General features: G+C 45.7%; 1 protein-coding gene across 3 annotated transcripts in view; it reads left to right on the forward strand.

Moving 5' to 3' along the window:
• TRAK1 (trafficking protein, kinesin binding 1) overlaps positions 1–22,157 on the forward strand; it is a 141,957-nt gene that overhangs the window by 102,256 nt on the left and 17,544 nt on the right. For all 3 annotated transcript variants that reach the window (XM_006868759.1, XM_006868761.1, XM_006868760.1), the window contains 9 exons: positions 926–1,026; positions 1,991–2,099; positions 4,304–4,382; positions 5,977–6,107; positions 6,727–6,801; positions 7,687–7,824; positions 11,636–11,712; positions 13,558–13,794; positions 15,275–15,588. In XM_006868759.1, the coding sequence (XP_006868821.1) occupies positions 926–1,026; positions 1,991–2,099; positions 4,304–4,382; positions 5,977–6,107; positions 6,727–6,801; positions 7,687–7,824; positions 11,636–11,712; positions 13,558–13,794; positions 15,275–15,588 (1,261 nt within the window). The remainder of the gene's footprint in view (positions 1–925; positions 1,027–1,990; positions 2,100–4,303; positions 4,383–5,976; positions 6,108–6,726; positions 6,802–7,686; positions 7,825–11,635; positions 11,713–13,557; positions 13,795–15,274; positions 15,589–22,157) is intronic.

The following is a 22,157-nucleotide window of genomic DNA, read 5'->3' on the forward strand; positions in this document are numbered from 1 at the left end:
ATCTTCTACAATTACAGTTGTGACAATCACAATCAATCCTGCTAACAGTTATTCACAATTTAATAATAAAATCTTATCAGCATCATTCCCTGCACCCTTTCAACTGACCCAGCTGGAAAAGAGGAAACCTATTCAATGGGGGGATTCTACCTGACCCCTCTCATGTTGAAACTAAGCACACCATGAAATCTTCTAAGCCAACCATTTCATGCCTTTATAACACATATACACACCCATTTTTGATAGCCAGTGTCTCACTTGTCCATCCCTATCACCTCAGTACACTGAGGAGAAAGGCATGTTCCATGATCTGAAGAATCTTCCATTCCAGTTGAAAATTTGAGCAAATGCATCTATAAGCAAAAATCTAGTTCATCAAATTGTAGCAATTGCCGCTGCTCACATTTATATGACGTCTTTAACTTCATCTGGTCAGGTTCTGGTTAGCTCAGCCATAGCCATCCAAGCTAGGTCAAATGGGTACCAGTTGCAAATTTTGGAGTTCACACACACCTCCCAGACCAATTATCCTCTTCACTCTCAGCCCTAGCCTCCAGGGGCTAGGTCAAAGCCCATGGGCTCAGGAGTTCACACAACACTCTAAATTTCAGACCAGTCAGCCCTTCCTCCCCGTCTCTCTCCTTAAGATCAGCAGCTGCCAATGAAACATGTCCACACTTAGCCCATGTCTTCTTCATTGCTGCATTTCAATGAAAAATTATCAATTTAGGAAGGGAAGTTTCTGACAAAAAGCAATTAAATAAATTTTTCCCTTAAGCAAGATCAAACTCCTCAACCCTTCATTCTCTTTGAATGGTGCAAAACCAATGAAATGCCTTTGCTTTTATTTGGGGGAACTATAAATACTTGGCACTGGGCACTAAGTATATGCACCTGTGTGATGGCCTGGTGGATCCATCTGCAGGTGTCTCAGCTCCGGCACGAGCTGTCCATGAAGGATGAGCTGCTGCAGTTCTACACCAGCGCTGCTGAGGAGAGCGAGCCCGAGTCCGTCTGCTCGACCCCGTAAGTCACCAGCAGTGCAGGCCAGCTTTCTCCAGACTGCGCGTCTCTTAAGTGCCTCACACAGGTTGATTGTACCATTTCGGTGGGGAATGGAAGGACGGGTTTTGTTTTCTTCTTCATGGGTCAGAGTGTGCGTGTTGTGGAACTAGGTTTGTCCTGGCACGTTGACAAGTCATAGGGAGGGCTCTGCTGCTGGAGGAAACGCAGTAAAATCTGTGAGAGCCAGAACTCAATGGGATTGTCTTGTTTTTCTAGGTCATGCACGTTTTATACCTTTGACAGATGTGGTCTTATCATTTTTCTGTTGCTCCCTGTTAATGGAAGATATTTGGGTTTTATTTCCCTGGCAGGTTTCTGCCTTACACAGTTTCCAGCTTTTGCAGGTATACTGTACAAGGTGTAGGGGTCAGATGTGTGAGGGTGAGTCTTGGGATGGAAGAGGTGGAAGCTTGCTTCTCTGTAAGTCAAAAGAGCCTCACGTGACAGGCAGGAACTCTGGAGCCCAGTGGCCTGACTTCAGTGCTCTCAGCTCTGCTATTTACTAGCTTTTCGCCTTTGGCACCTCTCTGTGCTTGTTTCTTCATTTGTAAAATGGGGATAATAATAATACTTACATCATAGGGTTATGAGGATTAGGTGAGTTAATATACGTGAAGTTTATGGCACCTAGAAATGCATTATAAGCATTAAGTAAGTACTTAATCCCAGACATCCTGGGATTCTGTAGACATCAGTAGAATTGATTCTTTAGACACAATATGGCAGCTGCAAATTGTGGAGAAAGAGTTGGGAGGTGACTCCATATTGGCAAGCCTGTGCATAGGTGGTGGAGGAGGACTAGGGACACTGATGGGTCATTGATCAAAAATTTCATGAACTTTGCTTTAAGCAGCCCTTCGTGTGGTCTGCCAGGCAGTGGGAGGGATTGCTCTTCCCTGACTTGTGGTTGTACTCCCTCCTCCAGGTTGAAGAGGAATGAGTCCAACTCCTCAGTCCAGAACTACTTTCATTTGGATTCTCTTCAGAAGAAACTAAAGGACCTTGAAGAGGAGAACGTGGTGCTTCGATCAGAGGTGAGTACACGCCTCTTTCTTGGTCATTCCAGAAGTGTGGCAGTTCCGTTGGTCTTATCTAGCAAGTATGGTTACAATGCCATTCTTAGAGGTGGTAGTCTATGGGGAAATGACTGGAACCTTACATTCATAACTGCATCAAGGACTCAGCAGATGTACCTCATACTTGTGCTTGGCACTGCCTGACTGGGTTGCACTACCATGGTGGGATAACAGTGTGCAATGAATCAAGAACGGCTTTCTCTTCCTTGACACTTCGGGCCAAAGCTCCAGCCTTGAGGCTCTTCCATGGTGTTCTCCAGCACTGGCAAAGCTCCTGAGGAGAAATGACTTGGAGGCTCCTATGAGCTACTTGTCTTCATGTTGCTGCAGGTCACATCGCAGGCACACCAGTTCATGAGAATTTAGAGTTCTTATACAAGTAATTTACAAAGATTGAGCTATCATGCATTTGAGTATTTCCTATTGACTAGACTTTATGCAGGAGTCCTGGAGTGGCGCTGTGGGATAAAGCGTTGAACCACAAGGTCGGTTTGAACCACAAGGTGGGCAGTTCAAACTCACCACCTGCTCCTTGGAAACCCTATACAGGGTGGCTATGGGTCACAACCAACTCAACAGCACTTAACAGCAACAATAAACTATAAGGTCGGCAGTTCAAACCCACCAGCTGTTCCTCATAAACCCTTTACAGGGTCACTGTGAGTCAGTACCAACTCAACGGCACTTAACAATTAAGACTTTGTGCAGAGGAGCCCTAGTGGCACAGTGGGTTAAGCACTTGACCACTAACCGAAAGGTTGGTGGTTCAAACCCACCAGCCGCTCCTCACAAGACAGAGAAGGCACTCTACTTGTATAGAGATTACAACCTTGGAAACCCCATGGAACAGTTCTACTCAGCCCAATAGGGTTAAGCCCTGGGGAGCAGTTCCATGAATCATGCTGGAATGGCAGTGGGTTTGGTTTTCGCCTGTATTTGTTTTTAAGTGTTCACAACAAGGCTGGAAGCCAGTTGCTTTGATTGTCATCTTCCAGTAAGAAAGTTGGAACTCAGGTGGTGTGTTTTTCTAGGGCCATGCACTTCAGTAAATAGTACAGCAGGACTCCCAAGTTTCTGTGACTCACAACTGCACGTATTCCCTGTCCAGAATGAGTGCATACAAACTGTATGCTGTTTGTCGCTAATTCAGTCAGAGATACAGTACAGCCTGGCAGCCTTGTGTATCAGGCTGCTGTTTGTCCATTTGGGCTGTGTGTCCATGTAAGCTGGCCTGAGCCCCCAAAGTCTCTCTCACCTTCTGCTCGACTAGATGTTGGAGACAGTCTCTGTCTGGACTTAGCAAGATCCTCTTCTGCTTGAGGAAAGAACTGCGTACTTAGACATCACCTTTTCCAGCCCCTTGTTTGCTGGTGGGACCCATAAATCCAGAGCAGCCAAGAGTATAGTCCTGTACTTTCCATTCGGAGTCCAGGGATGCTCCTCTGGCTTCTGGTCAGTCCTAGGCATGTGGCTGTTTGTCCTGTCAGAATCATTGACTAAAGCCTGCTCAGAGAATCTGACAGCAGCTGTTCTAGCTCTGATTTCAGTGTCTCCTCTCCCTCTGGGGCCAGGACCCAGGGGATTCATGGACACCTTCTCTCTAGCCGGGGCATTGTCTCTGGTCCCTCAGATTTCTGTCTTCTCACTTCATCCATGGGGAGCAAGTGCTCCAGCTGAGGCAGCTATTGGTTCTCTGAATTTTGATGTTTCACAGGGTACCTTGACTACAACCTGCTTAATTCCAACTCAGAAGCTGACCGATCAGTGTCAGCCATGCTTGTTGGCACTACCTGAAGAATGCCAGAGCAGTATCCTGGGCATTGTTAGGGACCTAAAGAAACCTGTATCTTTGAGCCAGTTCAGACACAAATGGTTTACTAGACAGACTGATCAGTTTCAGTGCCGGTACTGACAGTTTGAGCAAAGCAGCCCTGGTGTTGAATACTTTGCACAGCACCCTCTAGTGGTATACTTTTTAAAAAAGCTCTTCAGATTTCAGAATCCAAGATCAAGGTAAGAGGGTGTAGTTGGTGATAGGTGGGAGGTGCTGAAGGGACGCTATGTTTCCCAGACCCCGGTTAGCTCTTGCTCCATGCCCCAGCCCTGTCTGCCCCAACAGACTAGCTGTGAATGGCAGCTTCTGACCTGAACCTTGTTCCCAGGCCTGCCAGCTGAAGACAGAGACCATCACCTACGAGGAGAAGGAGCAACAGCTGGTCAATGACTGTGTGAAGGAGCTGAGTATGTCCCTGACCCTCACTCCCCAGCCTCCATGCGCCCTCGTTTTTTCCCATAGCTTCCATCATTTCCACTAGGCAGGGGTGTGTGCTGGGTCCATGATAGAGTTCTCTCCTTCTCTGCAGGAGACCCCTGTTCAATTTCTAGCCAGCACACCTCCTGTGTAGTTAGCACCTCTCTGTCAGTGGGCATTTGCATGCTGCTGTGATGCGGAACAGGTTTCAGCAGTTTCTAGACTAGGAAGAAAGGTCTGGCTATCTACTTATGAAAAGTATACAGTGACAATCGCACAATCCTATCCCATTGTGTATGGGGTCATGAATCAGACTGACTCAAAGGCAGCTAACAGCAACATAAACATGATTGGCAGTTTGTCATAACCCTTGATTACTCCAGAATCCTGCCAACTAATGACTCAGTAGCTTTCTTCTTAAAACCAGTGGCTTCTCCAATTCTTGTGCGGTACCTACCCTCCACCCATCCTGATTTATGAGAAACTAGGTGCTAAGTTGTCAGCCATAAATTGCCTCAGCTGTTCACTGAAATGGATGTTTGATTTTAACTTTGGCCTTCATCTTGAATATTGGAATAATTTCATGCCTAAGTGCCTGGCTGCTAACGAGAAACTTGGTGGTTTGAATTCATCAGCTGCTCCATGGGGGAAAAGATGTCAGTCTGTTTGTATAAAGATTTACAGTCTTGGGAACATTACAGACAACTCTGTGTCCGATGGGGCTGTGAGTTGGAATTGACTTGTCGGCAGTGAGTTTTGTTTTTTTGGTTTGGTTTTGACGTTAGGCCCCGCTACAGAGAGTTGTTAAAGATACCGAGAAGCTGCTTTCTAGTAATTGGATTTGTGAAAGTTGAGACCATAGTTCTCTCACCTTTGCAAATAATGGCTCCTCACCCGCTTGCTATCATAAGCTTACATAAGACAAAAATACAAACAGAATATTTTGAATTTCAGCAAGATACTTAGTCAATGAAACACACCCCGTGTTCTTATCTAGTAAAATGAGTTATGGCTTTGAATATAGGTGGAAACACCCAAGGAAATTGTACTTATGCCCCAGCAGTGGCTCCTCATGGGGTTAATAACAATGGTCATGGGTGGAGTACGGGGAGTCATTGAAATCAATACACGTTTGTTTGGTGTGTCCCCTCCTGGTTGGATGCCAGAGGCTGATTTGCTCAGGGGAGTCAGCCTTGATCAGGGAGGTCAGGCCCCACACTGAGCCCAGGAGTGGCAGCTGTGGGGGTGGGGGGGCAGGCAGCTCCCTGGAAAATAGGTATCCTAAGGAAGACCCCCAGCGATATGGATTAGCCAAGTGCAGCATCAGTGTGGCAATGATAGTGAGGTTGGCCCAGGATCGGGCAGTATTTCTTTCTGTTGTGCATAAGGTCGCTATGAGTCAGTACCGACTCGATGGCACCGAACAACAGGTTCGTCATGTGCCCACCCTGTGAACCTCCAGGCCCCATCCCTTTCTTGTGTTAGAGATATAGAGATGGCTATTCTCATGCAAACCACCAAGAAACCACTCTTGCTGGGTCTGTGTGTGTGGCTCTCTGACTGATCCTTGTTTCTTGATCAAAGGGGATGCCAACGTCCAGATTGCCAGTATCTCAGAGGAATTGGCCAAGAAGACTGAAGATGCTGCCCGTCAGCAGGAGGAGATCACACATCTGCTGTCACAAATTGTGGATTTGCAGAAGAAGGCAAAAGCTGTAAGACTTCTAGGTTACTCAGGCTGACAGGACAGTGGCTATTCTGGAGCTTGGGGAGGGACATTGGTTCTAGAAGACAGTGCCCTTCAGTTTTCTATTGTAGGAGTTTGTGCTGTCCCTTTGGAGAAGAGAAGCCTATTGTACTCCGTAGTGTAAATTGAATTGGCAAGGGATCATATTTATCATCACTTGTCTTATAAGACTACTCTGAATATGAATGCAGTTCATTAACAAAGCTGTTGTAAATGTGAGATTTTAAAATTTAATGCATGTACAGTCTAGATGAGTATTACGTTTTACACAGTAGCACCTGGTATATTTTGCAGCAGAACAACACTTTTTAGATTTAAGATGAAGCAGCAAAGAAAAAAAACAAAAAAAGCAAAGAAGCTGTAATTCCGCATCCTAGGCCCTAAAGCAGCTCTGCTTTAGAGGAGGAGAGGTGGACCATAGAGAATGACTATTGATTAAGGAAAGAAGTTGGCTTCCAAAGTAAAGTGTAGAAGACATTTCACTCCAGTGTGAAAAATGTGCTGTGATTATAATGAATCGGGTTAGAAGAGACGGATGTATATAAGTATTCTGAAAGATTAGCTGACTTGTGTCTGCCTGATTGTAGTGTGCGGTGGAGAATGAAGAACTCGTCCAGCACTTGGGGGCTGCTAAGGACGCCCAGCGGCAGCTCACAGCCGAGGTTAGTGTTTGTCCCTCATTTCCTCAGAGCCTCTGAGTCCAGTTGAGGTTTAGTTAGCCATTTGGGTTGTGTCTGTGTTAACAATTACAGGACAGCATCTTTTATTTCACTTTTATCATTCAGTAGTTCCCAGTGCCACCTGGCTTTGCTGTGACCTAGTTGTGGGCTCTCGCAGGCTGGAGCCTGGCCTGCACAGGTACCTGATCAACATTCAGCCGAGTGCAACAATACCATACAGAGCAGACCATGTTCAAACACGGGGCTTAAAACACTTGAATGGGGAATCTCTTAGGGACGTAATCATTTGCTTTCTCTTTCTTTTAAAATGGTTTTATTTCAGTTTCCTGTTGTTAGTACATACGGGTATTTCTTATAAGCTCTTCCCAAAGGGATCGGTGATAGCTCAAGTAGTAGAATTCTTGCTCTCTACTCAGGAAAGCTGAGTTTGAGACCCCGTCCACACACCTCATGTGACGTCATCACCATCTGTCAGCAGAGGCTGATACACATAACTGTTCAGCTGAACAAGTGTCAGGAGAACTTTCAGACTGTGACAGACTAGGAAGAAAGGTGTGAAAATCAGCCAGCGAAAACCGTATGGGACACAACCAATCATGGGATGGCACAGGGTCAGGCACCATTTCATTCTGTTGGGTCCAGGTTCGGTTTCATGTCCACTAACAACAGCAACAGTAGGTTCCAAAGAAGAGAGAGATCAAGGGTGTGAGATCTCTTTGGCATTTGTCCCCAGGTCTACAGAGCACAAGACTTTAGGGGTTGCAGGGGATTCTGTTAGAGTGTTTGTGCCAGTCTGGCCCCTGGGGTGAGTGCATATGTGCTCACCTGGGTGCCCAGGGACCCTGACCATGGGCATCTTTCCTGCAGCTGCGCGAACTCGAGGACAAGTATGCAGAGTGCATGGAAATGCTTCATGAGGCTCAGGAGGAGCTGAAGAACCTCCGGAACAAGACCATGCCGAACACCACGTCCCGGCGCTACCACTCTCTGGGCCTGTTCCCCATGGTAAGCTGGGTGGCACCCCATGTTCCCTTCCTAGCACCCCTGTGTCTGCTGAGAGGGAGCGGGGTCCTCTCAGTAGGAAGGAGGCGCCCAGAGTGCTGACAGCACCATCTGAGTCTTTATAATTAGGTTTGCAGCTTGTATTTGGGTCTGAATCAAGGGCATAGAATCCCTGCTGGTGTGTCCTTAACTCCAGGAGACGAATTGATTCTTTGTTTCACATCCCTCTGAATCTGTCTTCTATTCTGCCCTTCAAAGATCAGCTTAGTAGGAGCTTGGAAATCCTCTAGGTTTGAAAGGTGTTAGTTGTACACTCTTTTCTCTTCTGGGTTCTGGTGGATTCTCATGTGTAGTCCAGAATGCTTAAATTGCCCTATCTTTGTGTCAACTCCTATGCTGATGAATCATTTTCTTGATGGCTTTCAGTGCCTGTGATCAGGAAAAGTCTTCCTCTCTTTCCCAGGGGTGGCATTTTCATTTTTAAATATTCCTTCCCCACAGTCTGATTTCTTTAGCCCTGACCTGATGTGTTACAAGTTTGGACTTTGGGGAGCATGTGTTAAGGGAGTTTTCCAGGTTAACTTCTCCCTGTACGAGTTGGAGGAGTCCCTTTGTGGTTATGGTTAATGTACTTGACTGCTAACCGAAAGGTTGGCAGTTCAACTCCACCCTGAGGTGCTGCGGAAGAAAGACCTGGTGGTTGACTTCTAAGCAGTCAGCCTTTAAAAACTCTCTGTAGCACAGTTATACTTGATACACATGGGGGCACCGTGAGTTGGAGTCCACTTGTTGGCAGATTGGCTTGGTTTTTGTTTGTTTTTCTTGGTAAGAGTTGCACAGCACAAGACTGAGGGTCATTTCTGTATAATTCAATAAACTTAGGTTGTTTCCATTGTTTACTGAAATAGCAAATGCTCCCTGAGTAGAGAAGGGTTTTGGAAGGAAACTCGCGTAAGCAGGACAGGAGAGATGATGCTTGTGAAACTCAGTTTTCTCTGAATGGGGCCTTGCCTCAGGGGTCTTTTGCATCACCTTCCATTGCTGTTCCCACTCCTGACAGTAGCTGGTCAACAGGGTCCCACTCTTTGCTGTCTGACCCACCTTTCCAAAATCATGATCTCTTTTTCAGGCTAGAACTAACCTATATATACTTTCTCGCTCACTTTTTCTCTCCCAATCCTTTCACTCTCTTTTAAAATTAAATTTAAAAGGAAAACCTAAAGGAAAGATACACAACATAAATAGATTCCCAAGGTGCAGCCCTATGATCTGAGGACTCCCAGCCCATCCAGCAGAGCACATTCCACACCTCTGGTCTCCCAGTCCTGAGCTCCCTGCACTCTGCCCCAGCCTGTATGTGGAGCTGTACCTACTCCTTGCCTTGGTATCCTTTGTTCCTGGCTTTTCCTCTGGGCACAGTGGTCTGTCTCCGAGCCACCTTAGTTCCTGTGTACCTAGAGCTCACAGGACAAACCCTGAGTTTTAGATGTAACCTGTGCATAAGAAATCTTGAATTGAAAGTCTGCATTTCCATTTCTTCTGAAGAGATGCTCAGGTTTTCGTTTTTTGCTGAGGTAAAGCTTTTGTTGACCTTCTTCTGAGCCATCAATTCTTGAAGATGGCTGTTTTTAAAATGCCTCAGGCATCGGAGGGATTTAAAGCAACCTAGAGATTGTACGGTGCCTATGTTTCTGGAGCAAGATGCCCAGAGATCTGCCTCATTTGCTTTCAAGCCCTTCTAACTGCTGAATTAATTAGTGAGTCGCAGTTTCTACTCAATTATGTTCCCCTTTCCCTTGCCTTTTGGTAGGAGTTTGTAATCTGGGATCCACAGACAGAATTTAGGGAATCTGTGGACTTGCTGTAGCATTGTAGGATAAGCACTGGATTGCAAGGTTGGTTTGAACCACAAGATTGGTGGCTCAAACTCACCATTCGCTCCTTGGCAACCCTGTACAGGGTCAGTGTGAGTCGGGATCAACTCAATAGCACTTAACAGTGATAGAAATCACAGTGGACTTTGAGGGAAAGTGACGTCTTTATTCTCCTTAATCTCTAGCTGTGCTCTGTGTTCTCTCCCATTGAGAACACAGGCAACAAACTCAGAGATGATAGCAGTACCCGTGGCTTTGTGACCAGTAGAAATCACAGCTATTTTCATTGTACATTGTGCAGTAGTATCAGATGTTTCCAAATCCCGTTTATGTCCAGCGCCACCTAACAGTTACAGTGATTATTACTTGACATTAATCTAGACTGCTATATACTACTGCATCACAAAATTTGGTTTTAGTAACCAGTGCCATATAACTATTTGTAACCCTAACTGTTTTTTCTTATTAATTTAAAAATTATTCTTACAAGGGTCCCACTGGACTGGCAAAAGGGTGTCATGCATGTCCCATAAAACTCATAGACCCTGCTGGCTTTTGACTTTATCTTAGGTGGTGGTGATTTGCCATAGAGTCGGTTCTGATTCATAGCGACCCTGTGTAGAGTTTTCCGAGGCTGTAAATCTTTACGGGAGCAGGAAGCCTCATCTTTCTCCCGCGGAGCAGCTGGTAGTTTTGAACTGCTGACACTGAGTTTGTAACCACTACACTTCATGAGTAAGGAGCCATGTGGACTGTAACCACAAGATCTGTGGTCCACACCCACAGCCATTCCGCAGGAGAAAGAAGAGGCTGTGTGGCTATTCAGATTTAAGTTAATTTAAATTCCATTTCTCAATGGTACTATCCCCATTCCTGTTGCCACCTGAGACTGGAGGTTTCCATGTTGGACAGAGCAGATTTTGGCCCTTTTTCTCACCTCAGGGAGTTCTGTTTGGTTGGCACGATTCAGCAGGTGTTTTTCTGCACGCATTCAGCATCTTCCTCTATCACTGTCCATTTGGCTTCACCTCATGCAATGAGGACTGGCAGGCAGCACGGGAACGGGCACCCGACAGGCTCTCTCTGTACCAGAACCCTTGGGTGAGCGAGGGAAGGCCACTGACCCTGGAGCCTGGGAGAACAGTAACTTAGTGAGGTTCTGTGTGAGCTGCCATGTTGCCTCTCAGCATTCGTAAGCCCTGGAAGAATTTGGAAACTTATTCATCTGCCTCAAACCGAACAGCTTTCTCTTACCCTTCCTCTCCCCCACCAAAAATGTTCTCCTTGTGGGATGAGCTGGTGATGAATGGTTGAGAGACTGGTGCTTACTGACTGATGAGCTGTTTAAACCCCCCAGCGGTTCCACAGGAGAAGAGACCTGGCGATCTACTCCTAGAAAGATACCAAACCCCACTGCTATCCAGTCGATTATGACTCAAAGTGACCCAAAGGACTGAGTAGAACTGTCCCGTGGGGTTACCAAGGCTGTACTCTTTATGGAGACAGATTGCCACAGCTTTCTCCTGAAGAGCAACTGGCGAGTTCAAACCACTGTCTTTGCAGTTAGCAGCCAAGCACTTCAATATTACCAGCCCTAGGACACCCTCTGAAGATTTCCTCTGGGAAATCTCTTGGCTGCAGATAGAGTTACAGAAGGGAGATAAGACAACCTTGTCCTTGTGAACTTGAAGCACCATTGTTGCTGTCTGACACTCAGCTGCATGTAGCAAAGGGACTTTCCTGTCAGTGCCCTTTAGTACTTGCCCTCTTCAGGACCGGCCCTGGGGATTGCCCAGCCAGGGTCTCTGACACATGGAGAAGGTCAGCCTGGGATTGTGGGAAGTCCCTGATCCACGTATGCCCTGGCTGGCAAGCCTCTGTTTCAGAAGCGTAGCATTTGCTTGTCTTTCACTTGGTACGTGTCTTCTGTTTTTTTCCAGGACTCCTTGGCAGCAGAGATCGAGGGGACAATGCGCAAGGAACTGCAGCTGGAAGAGCCCGAGTCGCCAGATGTCACGTATGGCCCGATAGCTTTCATTTCTGTTTCCCAAAGATTGTAACCTATGATGATCAAAACTAGCAGTGATCAGGCCTCGGGCTCCAACAGTGATGCCTGTAGGCCTTGGCCAGATTAAGGGCCTGCCACAATCCCAGCTCCTCTCATTTTAAGGTGTTAAAGATTGATGATGAAAATCCAGGATGCTGGGGAGGGAGACAGATGTGTTTTCCACTTCTCTTACCACAGGCCCCATCTTGACACAGCCACTGGTAGTATTGCTTCCTTCATGAAAAGCATTCCTTTGTTTATTTTCAACATCTAGGAGAGTGTTTCAAGAAGTTCATGTAAAAAATGCATTATCTTTTCATGACATTTTTTTCTGCGAACTTTCGGAAGGCCACCTTTTTTGTATTATTGTTGTCATTAAGTGCTGTCAGGTCGGTTCCAACTCATAGCAACCCTGTATAGTGTTCCTGAGGAGTGGCTGGTGGGTTTGAACCACTGACTTTATAGTTAGTAGACCAGTGCTTATCCTACAGCACCACACCAGGACTCCACCCTCGTTTTAGGAAAAGTAAAACATCAATCACCCTTGTATTGTTGTTGTTAAGTGCCATCGAGTCAATTCTGACCCATAGTGACCCTGTATAAGGTTTCCAAGGAGAAGCTGGTGAGCTTGAACCACCGACCTTGATCTTGCAGTTCAAATGACTTTGCATTCTGACACATTAGCCCACAGAGCCACACCTGCACGCCATTGTATTGGGAAAAGTAACAAAACACTTGGCGTGCATAAGATGAGAGTGATCAGAGTAAGACTTCCAGCTCTCTTCATGGTAGGCTCAGCAAAGTGGTAGCTGCTGCTCCCTCCCTGCCAGATCTTGTCCTTTCCTGCCCCAATGTGTTTATAAGGAACCTGTAGGCCCAATTTCACTGAGTTTTCTCTGTTCCCAGGTCCCAGAGATAGTACTTGGATGGGATCCTGGTTGTGGAAATGTCCACAAGCTTCATACACTTACAAAGTCCCCAGTGTCCCAGAAGGGAGTGGCCATTCTAGAAAAGCACCTGCCTTCTCAATGGAAGGGTGGCAATTAGCATCAAGGTGTGACTACTGTACCTGAAAACACTGAAGAACCTTTAATCTGGTGTTTGTCATCTCATTCTACCAGACTGATTTCAAGTTTTGCTTGTCATTAATATGAACTGTCAACAAATACTCATTCTACCACTGTTTACTGGACACCCATCCTGTGTCTCGTACAGTGAGCACAATGGACACATCTTCCTGGCCTTGTGGAACTTACCTTCTAGTTGATAATTTAAAACAAGGACACTAGCTGGAAGCAAGGAGCCGTGATGATGAAGCAGTTAAGCACTCCACTGCTAACTGAAAGGTGGCCAGTTTGTACTCATTCAGCGGCCTCATTAGGAGAAAGACGGAGGAATCTCAGATGAAGATGACAGTCTAGGGAGACGGCCCTGGGGCAGCTCTCCTCTGTCATATAGTGTTGCTGAGTCATAATTGACTCCACAGCACCTCACAGCAATAATAACAGCTGGAGACAACTTAATATGTAAGCATTTTTATATCCAGCTTCAGAGAAGTGGAAAGAAATGTCAGTCTCGGTAGCATCATCTGTAGGACAGAACCATGGCTGAGATCCTGACCTCAGCCAATAATGACTTTCTTAGATTTATACGTGGCAGAGGCAAGCAGCACCTTAAGAAACGTATAAAGCAGGTACTTAGAATTTGACGTGACCAGGCGCCTCTGTGGTGCCTCAGTTGGCCGTTTGTAGAACGTTTTACTCCAAGGTCTTGAGTCCATTTGCTTATTCATGTATATTGTGCTTTTCTTCCCAGTCACCAGAAGCGTGTCTTTGAGACTGTAAGAAACATCAACCAGGTCGTCAAGCAGCGGTCTCTGACCCCTTCTCCCATGAACATCCCCGGCTCCAACCAGTCCTCGGCCATGAACTCCCTCCTGTCCAGCTGTGTCAGCACCCCCAGGTCCAGCTTCTATGGCAGCGACGTCAGCAACATCGTCCTGGACAACAAGACCAACAGCATCATCCTCGAAACAGAGTTGTCCGACCCGGGGTTCGTGAGCGGGAGTTTTTATTTTCCTGTTCTGGGGAGAGGGAGGTATTAGGGCTTAAACCACAGGTCTCATGATCACAAGAGGGAGGTTGGCAAGACTCAATTAAAAAATACAGCCCTTCTAGTTCTCAACTCTGCTTAACCAACTCACCTGACTTAAAACACTTATTCTCCATGCTGATCTTTAAGATAGTCCAGAGAAGTGTATTACAAGGTACCACGTGGGTGGCGAAGACATTTAACATGCTTGGCTGCTAACCAAGCTAACAGTTGGGAATTTCAGTCCACCCACAGGGGCCTTAGAAGACAGGTGTGACAATCTTCCTTTGGGAAAAATCAGCCGTTGAAAACGTTGTGGAGCACAGTCCTACTCTGACACACAGGCAGTTGTGGTGATTCAAGAGTCCACACAATTGCATTTGGTGATGGAGAAAGTTTGTTTTCAGTGAAGTGCTGAAGGAAGTCTTACTGCAGAGTTTTCTGTTAATCTTCACTGGTGTGATATAGAGCCAGTATTGGTGTCGTGAACCCCTTTGTAGCTCGGATGTTTAAAAGGTTGATGAGGGAGGACTCTTGTGACTGGTATCTGGTTTGCTTCAGAAGGTGGGATGCAGAGACAGATGCCCAGCAAGCATCCCTATAGGGATCAGTTTCCCTTCCTTCCGGCTGAAGCGCTGTAGAACCCGCCTCATCTCCCAGTCCCCTCAACCCATAGTCTACCGTGCACCATTTTCCTCAGACTGAATGGTGTTGGTTCTTCTGGGCTGTTGGTTTTGAGTTGAGTGTTGAGGTGTCAGTTCAAGAGCCAAAGTGTCTTTTGAACTGACTATGTTTTTGGCAACCAGGAATTATAGCCCGGAGAGTTCTTCCTAACAGTCCACAAGGGAGATAGATGTTCTTAGGGACTGAAATGTATTTGCTGCAGGCACACAGCGTCTTACTGTGTGCCACTGTATTGTACCTCAGAGTCATCGCCCGTGTTACCAGTGGAAGGTGTGTGGTAGCCTGCGCCAAGCAAGTCTTACTGGTACCATTTTTCCAGTACGATGTACTCACTTTGAATCTCTGTCACATTTTGGCAATTTTCACAGTATTTCAAACCTTTTCATGATGTTATCACATACTTAATAGATGACAATATAATGTAAACATAACTCTTATAGGGACTAGGAAAAAAAATTATGTGATTCACTGTATTGTGGTATTCACTTTATTGCAGTGGTTTGGAACTGAACCCACAATATTTTGATTTATGCCTGGATGTACAAATTCTTGTTCCACCTCATCGCTCCCTCCCACACCAAAAAAATGTTTACAAAGAAAAGTCATTCTTTTGCTCTGCTTTTGCCTGGATTTTAAAGGCTCATGGTGGGTTCCTTAGAAAACATTCTCACGTTTACACTTACAAGTCAGTTCTTCATTGCATATGGCACCCTAATCCCTTCTTTGCACCCTAATCCCCCATCGCCCCTTCTTCCAGAAACGACCGGGATAAGAAGCCAGGGACACCGGGCACCCCTGGCTCCCACGACTTGGAGACGGCTCTGCGGCGGCTGTCCCTCCGCCGTGAGAACTACCTGTCAGAGAGGCGGTTCTTTGAGGAGGAGCAGGAACGGAAGCTCAGAGAGCTGGCAGAGAAGGGCGAGCTGCTCAGCGGCTCCCTCACACCCACGGAGAGCATCATGTCCCTCGGCACACACTCCCGCTTCTCCGAGTTCACCGGCTTCTCTGGCATGTCCTTCAGCAGCCGCTCCTACCTGCCTGAGAAACTCCAGATTGTAAAGCCGCTGGAAGGTGATCACAAGGGGCCTCGGCCCCTCTCTGTCCTGCTCAGCGACTCCCTGTGGGCCCTGATCCATCACCGAAATGTAGGCAACCCCTGTAGCACCTACTCCTTTTTCTTCAGAGATAGCCGTCCACGCTGCTGGTTTGAGTTTCTCTGAGGGTAGCTCGTACCCCGGTTACAGGTCAGAAAAAGCACACACAGACAAGAGATACTCACCTCAGCAGAAGGGAACCAAAGAAAAGAACGTGGGTGCTGGCTTCTGGTTTTCTTTCTTTTGCATTTAGAACCTTAGCGGTAGTAATCTTTCAGAGAGGCAGAGGCACAGCTAGCTCAAAATTAATTCCATCATGCCTAGGGGTCTGAGGAACGAGAAAACAAATTCTTTGACTTCTCAGAAAGTTTGGTGCCAGGGAGCGGGGCTGCACAGCAAATGTTGCAAGTCATTTTTTTTTTTTTTAAGTAATCACATAAAGGCGATTTTGTCCACTCACAAATTCTGGCTTCATCTTCATAGACAGAGGACATGACTTTCCTGAGGGGCAGAGTTCTGACCCAGGCTCCTGGGCAACTGTCACTTGGGAGCCAGGAGTTTCTTTAGGGTCAAAGCATCCCATATGGCTAAACTCATAGAAAAACATCTTTTTTTTTTTGCTTTGGGCAGTATAAAATGTCTTCCTTTTACCTGCCACTACCCTAGTGCCTGATGCGGTGCTGTGGGTTAATGCACCAGACTGCAAAGCTGTTTGAACTGCAAGGTCGGCAGTTCAAGCTCACCAGCTGCTCCTCAGAAACCTTATATAGGGTTGCTATGGGTCAGAACCGACTCGACGGCATTTACCAACAACAACACCACCCTGGACTGAAGGAGTCCTGGTGTGGTGCTCTGGGATAATGTGCTGAACCACAAAATCGGTTTCAACTATTAAGGTCAGTGGTTCAAACTCACCAGCTGCTCCCTGGAAACCCTATACAGGGTCGCTATGAGTCAGAAAAGACTTGATGACACTTAACAACAGTAGCACCCTGGACTGAGGTCCTGATATAGCACTGTAGGATAAACACTGGACTGCTAACCTCAAGGTTGGCAGTTCAAACCCACCCAACCCTTCCCAGGGTTGCTTTGAGTTGGAGCAGACTTGGCGATTCCTAACGACAACAACAATCCTGTATACTAACCAGAAAGTTAGCAGTCAGAGGGTTCTCAGAAGAAAGGCTTGGCAGTCAGCTTCTAAAAGGTCACAGCCATAGAAAATGCTATGACATAGCTTGACTCTGACACACATGGGATCTCCATGAGTTAGAATCTATTTGATGGCAACTAATTTTGTTTCTTGGTAGACTTTTTTTTTTTCGTTTTCAGTTTACCCTATCGGAGTGCCACCAAGTGTTCCATTAAATTTCTTTTGTTTAGTTGTGAAACACATGTAAGTTTATGAGGAAGCGTTTTAGAATACTGTATTACAATTCTGAGACAAAGCCAACCAGAATTCCTATAAAACAATGCTTCTCAGCCTTTTTGCTACTCCATGAAATTTTAGTACCACAGATACACTCACTGCTTACAGGTATGTATACCTGTGCTTTATGCATAAAGAGAGTAGATTATTTCCATATCCCCTCCACCAAAAATAAGTTTCTCCCCCTTCGGAAGCAATGACACACTGGTGAGAAGGCTTGCTTCAGGGTAAGGCCGTGCATAATGGAATTCCCCCAAGTCCTTGCCGGGTTCCTTAATGTCCAGAGGAAGGAAGAGGGTGGCGTATCCTTCTGCATTCAAGATGGGTTTGAATTGTATAGTTTAGGTTCTCCTAGATTTCAGAAAAGGGATGGCTCACTTTTTTTTTTTTTTCCCCCAATTTGTTTTTTCTGTTGTAAGCTTTGCAATTGTTTTCTGACCCACAATTATGTCTGTTTTTGTTTCAATAAAATCTTCCATTTCTGAAATTTTATTTTCTGCCTTTCTTTTCTTTTTCTTCCTTTGTTTCTCAAAAATCATTGGGATTGATCATCTCTATCTTGTCTGTTTTGATTCTGTATTTCATTAGATCATCCAGGAATATGTTTTTGGATTCATTTTCCAAGCACATTGCAGAGAATGTTGTTTTTGTTTTTATTTGTGTTTGCCAATTTATGTTAATCTCTTCACCTTGTGACTTGGATAAAAGTGTTTTTGATAAAAGGAAGAAATCCCAGTAGGTTTGCAAGGCAACTTCACCTATGGCACCCTCGCTGCTCCCCAGGGAGGTAAATCACACCATTAAAGAGTCATGTCTTAGTACTGTGACTTGCAAAGAATCCTTGTGACATAGATCCCTTTAGCTCCATTTTGTAGTTCTCTGATTTTAAAAACACAACCAATATTTGCCCTCTCCCTCTTCTCCAACATTTTGGGGCTGTTTGCGTTTCTCTGTTTAATTTGGTAACTTGGAGTGCTGATACGGAAATCCTTTTGACTCTGGGTTCTAATGTCCTCTTTGGCATTGGGTAAGTGTCTGAGCTCTGCGTTCCTTGTTTGTCGGATAGGCCTCATATCTGCCACATAAGATTGTGGCAAGACTTAAATGTGATGATGTGTTTTGTATTGTGCCTGGCACCTAATAAGTGCTGATTAAATCAGGTTACCTACATTTTGCCCTATTTCAGTAGCTCGGCTCTTAACGGCCTGCCTTACCACCTTAAGAGCTGCAGCTAACCTTGTACTGGGGCCTTGTTCTCATATCATCCTCCACTGTCTCACTGAGAAGCTGATAGGATGGCTGTGAAATCCAGCAGCCCAAGTAAACCTACCTCAAGTGAGGCTCCTGGAGAATGTTGGCTAGGATCTGACAGATTGCCAATCTGTGCCTTCCACCAATGCCTCTCTTAGTTGTTTAATTAGTCTTGCCATCTGCTCATTGGTGTCAGCCAATATAGCTGGGCTAGGTGTTTAAGAATGTAGCATTCTTGTCTCTTCATCTTACCTTGCAAGTTCTAAACAGGTGAAGACCATACAAAACACTCAAGCCTAGAAAACAATACATCTGTGTTAAAAAGACTGGCACAAACAGTATTTCTTCCCTTGTATTTTGTTCTTCCTTTCTAGTTAATTTATAACCAAGAGAGAATTTCTAAATAAACAAGTCAATGTGTAATTAGGAAAAGGAACTGTTATACAGTAGGATCATGTCTAACTTTTTAAGCCCAGAAAGCTTTATTTAGTATATATTTTATTTAATTGGATCTGCTTAGTTGCAACAGTGAGGTGTGTAAAGTCAGCAAATGATGAGAGACAGTGGCTATCATGAATGTTTGCCTTGCTACCCACACCCTTGTTCTGCAGAACTTTATCTTGGTGCCAGCTAGAAACATAAATATTTTCCTCGTGTCCCCACCCTGCTGCCTCATCCCAGCATCAGTTTTACAATGGGTGATAGGAGTGAGCTGGTTTCTATTGAGTTGATGGCAGTGGGAAGTAACTGATAAGAGAGTGAGTCTCCTACTTCGTGCTTGACAAGTAAGGAAGCCAAGCTGTGGACTGAGCTGGTGAAAATGGGGGAGGATAGCCGATAGGAAAGAGACCACAAGGCCTCTGAATAAGAAGCTGTTCTATTTACTTAAAATAATAATAATCTTTTGGGTTGTTGCAAAACATACACATGTATAGTTCTACATGTACAGTTCAGTGACATTGATTATTCTTGTCCTCCTTTTCTACCCTACCCCATTAACATAAACTCACTGCCCTCGAAGGTTTCAGTCTTATCTTTTGAGTTGATGTTGTCCATTTGATCCCAGAGAGAGATCGTAAAAGAGCATAATACTCCAGGCAGACATTCTTTACCAGTTAAACTAAACTGTTTTAGACTTTAGAAGACTTCAAGGGATATTTTTTAGTTTCAGGTTTAAAGATGATCTCAGGGCTAGAGTTTTAGGGTTCATCCAGCCTCCATGGCTTCAGAAAGTCTAGAATTCATTAGAATTTGAAATTATGTTTTGCATTTCCCCCATCTTGATCAAGATTTTTTGGGTAGGATCTTTTTTCCGAAATGTTCAATTGTGGTAGCTGGGCACCATCTAAGTCTGGCTGTATCACAAAGGAAGCTGTTCTGTATGGAGGCAGGTAGCGCGTGTTCTATTTCTGTATGAACTCTTACATTAAAGGAAGGAATTCAGGAAGCCAGGAGATAGGGAGAATGCCTATGAAGTAGTTTATGTAGTCGCAGTGGAAGAGAGGTATGGAGTTAGGTGTTCCGCCTGGGTGCTGGATTTGGCAAATGCTTCAGCCAGGGATGGCAGTAGCCCGAAAACCCCACAGCATGACATAACTCAGTAGCAGGTTGGAGTTGGGTTTCACCAATACTTACTTTTCCCATCCATGTACTAACCACTCCTGAGACTGCTTACCTTCCAAGATTAGGCCCCTTCAGGGTGGTAGAGCCGTAGATGATCAATACTCAACGTCTGCCAAGAAGAAAACACTTGTATGAGGATTAGACAAGCCAGATGATGTGTTAATAACCTACTTTCTGAGACTGACATATATGGAACCTCCTCACTGTGGAGAGGCAGGGTACGAAAGGTCTTCAAGGAGTTCAAGGAAAGTTTTCATGATCTTTACATTCTGTTTATCTGTGAACTTTTTGAAGCCTCTTTGTATATGGTTAAGAAGATGAAGAATGAATCCCGCCTGGATTTTTAATCCCAGATCAGCCGTGCTACCTTTAGCAAGCTCGTTTGTCTCCCTTTGTTGTGTTTCCTCGTGTGTAGAGTCTTGGGCACTTAGTAACTAACTGCCCACTGTAGCTTGGCTAGTCTGATGTGAAAATTGGGTGCCCAGGGCAGGAGGTGAAAATCCAAGGACAATATTCCTCTCAGCATAATCTTTCAGTGATAATCTCATTCCATCTCTTTGGTCACACAGTTTCGGGAAATGCATACTCCACACATTGGTGATCTTTTGTCATTTCTAAGTCCACTCTCCAGGGTCGGGAGAGTGGGACTGATCTGTTAACAGACAGGGATTCATGGCTTCCAGGACTGAAAACATCTCAAGCCCCCTTCAGAAGGACAAGAAGACCCAGCACTTCCTTGACATTGTTCATCACTTTACGGTTTTTCTTTCTTCCCCTCCCAAGGATAGAGGCTTGGTGGCTACAGTGTATCTGAGGGTCTCTTGTTGTCCTTCTCACAGTCCCACACTGGATGTTTTAATGACTTTTTTACAGCCTCTCCCCAGTGAGGTCTTGTTGCCAGGAATGTGCTGGTGGGAAGCCCACTGAGTAGTGGGAATGGGACCCAGCGGGCAGAGCATCCCCATCAGGAGACGTGTGTCTCCTGGGCCCTGGACACCCACCTGAAGGTTTTGCTGCCAGTCAGCTGAGGGCCAGCCACTGCCTCATCTAATCCAAGTTCCTGTGGGGGACACCAGTGTCCTCTCCTGGCCTCACATCTGTGTGTATAGCATAACTGAGAGAACCTATATAGCTGAACCCTGACTGTACCACCAGCTAATGAAGCAACTGAACTTCAGGACAGTCCTGTTGCCTTACCTGTAAAGCCTGGACAGTAACACTTCATGCAGTGGTTCTGAGGAGAGACTGATGCAATCAGGGCAGCTTCTTTAAATGGTGGTGTTGTGCCACCCTCACGGGGCTCAGCAACCTATCAAGTGGGTTCAGAATGTCTGCGAAGCCCTCACCATGTGTACACAGGCTGGCCCATGACTTCCTTCAGATTCTCAGTGGATCTGAGAGGGTAAGAACCATAGTTTTGGGCCATTTGGGGCGAGATCATTGTTTATATGGGAGCTCTTCTGTTCATTGAAGGATGTTTAGCAGTATCCTTGGCCCTCTATTCAGTAGAAGTGAGTAGCATCCCCATGTTGTAGTGACTAACAATATATGCAGGCATTGTCAGCTACTTACTGTGGGGGAAGGAAGGCAGAGTCACCCCAGCTGAGAAGCACTGCTCTAGAGGTGCCTGACCTGGAGAACAGGTATGTGGTGAAGAGCTGTTTGATGGTACTCTCTCTCCCTATATGCACTGCTTGCTTCTTTGTTTTTTGCATTGGGAATTTTTGCTATTTCTCTAACGCAGATACATGTTAAGTAGGTTGCTGTTGGACCTGTGCACACTTACTAGTGGGGCAGCCCTCCAAGTGGGTGATAGGAAACCTTCTAAACATACATTGGCAGTGTGTCAAATGCTTTACCTTTTTAAAAGTAGATTTGAGCCGTGGTATTGCAGGGTCCCGGTTGTTAGTTCTTGGTGCTGTGTCCCTAGAGACAAGGGAAGCTGGAGAAAAGAATCTCTAATGATGGAGGGCTCCAGCCTGGAATTCCACCTCCACATCTGCCAGACCCTAATAAAGGCCCCTGCTTCTCCAAAAAAGTATGTTTGAAATGCCTGTTGACAAACCCCTTTCAAGACTCCCCAGGCTAAGACTGTCCCTGTGAAGTTCCTTTCTGGAGGTGTTTTGGAGGTGGTCATCATGCCGGCCACAGTAGAGTGCCCTGTTCTCTGAGCTCACTCATTCCCGAGCTGCTCCCGTACCCAGCACTCATCTTATTTTTGCTTTCCTCTTGATTAATGGCTATTG

Source organism: Chrysochloris asiatica, unplaced genomic scaffold, assembly GCF_000296735.1.
Source record: "Chrysochloris asiatica unplaced genomic scaffold, ChrAsi1.0 scaffold00124, whole genome shotgun sequence".
NCBI classification, from domain to species: domain Eukaryota; kingdom Metazoa; phylum Chordata; class Mammalia; order Afrosoricida; family Chrysochloridae; genus Chrysochloris; species Chrysochloris asiatica.